This window comes from Geospiza fortis, unplaced genomic scaffold (assembly GCF_000277835.1).
Source record: "Geospiza fortis unplaced genomic scaffold, GeoFor_1.0 scaffold392, whole genome shotgun sequence".
In the NCBI taxonomy this organism is placed as follows: domain Eukaryota; kingdom Metazoa; phylum Chordata; class Aves; order Passeriformes; family Thraupidae; genus Geospiza; species Geospiza fortis.
In genome coordinates this window covers 560,719-562,980 of record NW_005054541.1, presented here as the reverse complement: position 1 = coordinate 562,980, position 2,262 = coordinate 560,719, and the positions used below count along the sequence as shown (strand labels likewise).

General features: G+C 61.0%; 1 protein-coding gene across 1 annotated transcript in view; it reads left to right on the top strand.

Annotated features, from left to right (window-relative positions):
- Positions 1 to 2: 2 nt before the first annotated feature.
- FOXRED1 (FAD dependent oxidoreductase domain containing 1) overlaps positions 3 to 2,262 on the top strand; it is a gene marked incomplete at its 5' end in the record, with an annotated part of 3,181 nt that continues 921 nt past the window's right edge. The window contains 8 exons of the mRNA XM_031063909.1: positions 3 to 80; positions 157 to 275; positions 362 to 456; positions 625 to 726; positions 804 to 871; positions 952 to 1,100; positions 1,806 to 1,935; positions 2,011 to 2,262. The exon at positions 2,011 to 2,262 is cut by the window's right edge and continues 921 nt beyond it. Of these exons, the coding sequence (XP_030919769.1) occupies positions 3 to 80; positions 157 to 275; positions 362 to 456; positions 625 to 726; positions 804 to 871; positions 952 to 1,100; positions 1,806 to 1,935; positions 2,011 to 2,262 (993 nt within the window). The remainder of the gene's footprint in view (positions 81 to 156; positions 276 to 361; positions 457 to 624; positions 727 to 803; positions 872 to 951; positions 1,101 to 1,805; positions 1,936 to 2,010) is intronic.

The window sequence follows — 2,262 nt, the reverse complement described above, 5'->3', positions numbered from 1 at the left end:
GGGGGATCCGGCAGCAGTTTTCCCTCAAGGAAAATATCCAAATGTCCCGATTCTCTGCCAGCTTCCTCCGCAACATCAATGTACGTGGGGTTACATGGGCTGGGGGTAATTTGGGGAGTCCAGCCCCACTCACTGTGGCCCCCTGTCCCCTTACAGGAGTACCTTGGGGTGCCAAATGAGCCCCCCATTGACATCCAGTTCCGGCCTGGGGGGTACCTGTTCCTTGCATCCCCCCAGAACGCTGCTGCCCTGGAGGCCACCGTCCACCTGCAGAGGTGGGAGAAACACATGGGACCCTCCCAGGGGGGTTTCAGGGACTGGGGGTCATCCTGACCCTCCTCTACATGCTGGCCATCCCCAGGGATGAAGGGGCACAGGTTACCTTGCTGTCCCCCACCCAGCTGAAGGAGAAATTCCCCTGGATGAGCACGGAGGATGTGGCTGTGGCGTCCTATGGTATGTGGGAGGATGGGGGAGGGCACGGAGACCCCCTTCAGCATCCTTCCTCATCCTCCTGATGCATCCTTCATCCTGGCTTTGTTTATGGAAGGGGAGGTCCAGCCCCCCACAGTGCATGTATTGGGGGGGTCACACAGTAGTTTCCCCCCGTGTTTCCCTGCCCAGGTCTGGAGGATGAAGGCTGGTTCGACCCCTGGACCCTCCTCAACGCTTTCCGGCGCAAAGCCACATCCCTGGGAGTCCAGAGCTGCTCCGGGGAGGTGCGAGGTGAGGGATGGGGGTGCACAGCAAGGCTTCCCCCCTGCCACCCCCAGGAGCCCCCACCTGACCCCAAAACCCTCCAGCTTTTGTCACCTCGACCAACTACATGATGTCGTCAGCACCGCCCTCTGCGCGCATCAAATACGTCCACGTGAGTGTGTGTGTGCCCCCCCGGCTCCCCAGAGTGCCCCTGAGCCCCTGCAGCCGTGACCCCCGGTCTGTGCCCTCCAGGTGCACATGCCAGACAGCTTGGAGTACCAGCCCGTGGCCTGTGCCATCGTGGTCAATGCCGCGGGCGCCTGGGCGGGGAAGCTGCTGGAGGCAGAGGGGCTGCCCCGGGGGCTGTGCCAGCCCCCCCTGCCCATCCAGCCCAGGAAGAGGTACTGGGGCTCACAGCAGCACCCCTCTGGTGGGGGCAGCTCCTGGGCTCAGGGTGGGGGCACACCCCAGAAACTGCTTTTTCAGGGGGATGATGCCCTTGGTGCTGTTCTGGGGGGTACTTTAGCACTGTGTCATGGGGGAGCACCTCAGCACTTGTATTTTGGGGAGGTGTCATCCTGGCCCCCTCTGTCTATGAGGGGGTGACATGAACCCTTAGGTGCTATTTTGGGGGTCAGAATGGGACACACATCCCAGCACCCACCACCCTCCAGCTTCTGGGAGGGATGGTGAGCTTCCTCAGTTTTTATTTGGAAGTGGGGTCTTGCATCCTGGAGCTCCCATTATTCCTCAACTGCCCCCAGCCTCATTGTCCCCATTATGTCCCCATACTCCCAATCCCAGTGTCCCCATTATCCCCCTCAGTGTCACCTATTGCCCCCCAGCCCCAGTATCCACAGTATTCTCCCAGTATTCCCAGTAACCCCATTATTCCCCTAGTGCCCCCAGCCCTATTACCCCCATTACCCCCACGGTACTTCAATTATCCCCCCAGTGCCCACAGCCCCTCCAATGTGCCTAGGAGTGACATGACCTACTCAATTTTATTTTTTTGGGAGGGACAAACATCTCCACATCCCAGCCCCACCACACCATACTGGGGGGCAAGAGGAGCACCTCTCACACTTTGTTTGGGGGTTCCCCAGGTATGTGTTCACCTGGCATTGCCCCAATGGCCCTGACCTCTCCTGCCCCTTCCTCATCGACACCTCTGGTGCTTATTTCCGTCCGGACGGCGCTGCTGGGAACTACCTGGGCGGGATGAGCCCCCCTGAGGTGAGCCCACGGGGTCCCCTCAGATCCCTCACCCCCCTATTCCTTATCAGACATCCCCAGCTTATCCTTTTCCAGGAGGAAGAGCCGGATGCCAGCGACCTCTCGGTGGATCACGATTATTTCCAGGAGCAGATCTGGCCCCGGCTGGCTCAGCGGGTCCCAGCCTTCGAATCCCTGCGGGTCAGGGGCTCTTGGGCAGGGTACTACGACTACAACACCTTCGACCAGAACGGGGTGCTGGGCCCACACCCCCGGCTGGAGAACCTGTTCTCAGCTGCAGGGTTCAGTGGCCACGGGCTGCAGCACGCGCCGGCCGCCGGCAGGGCC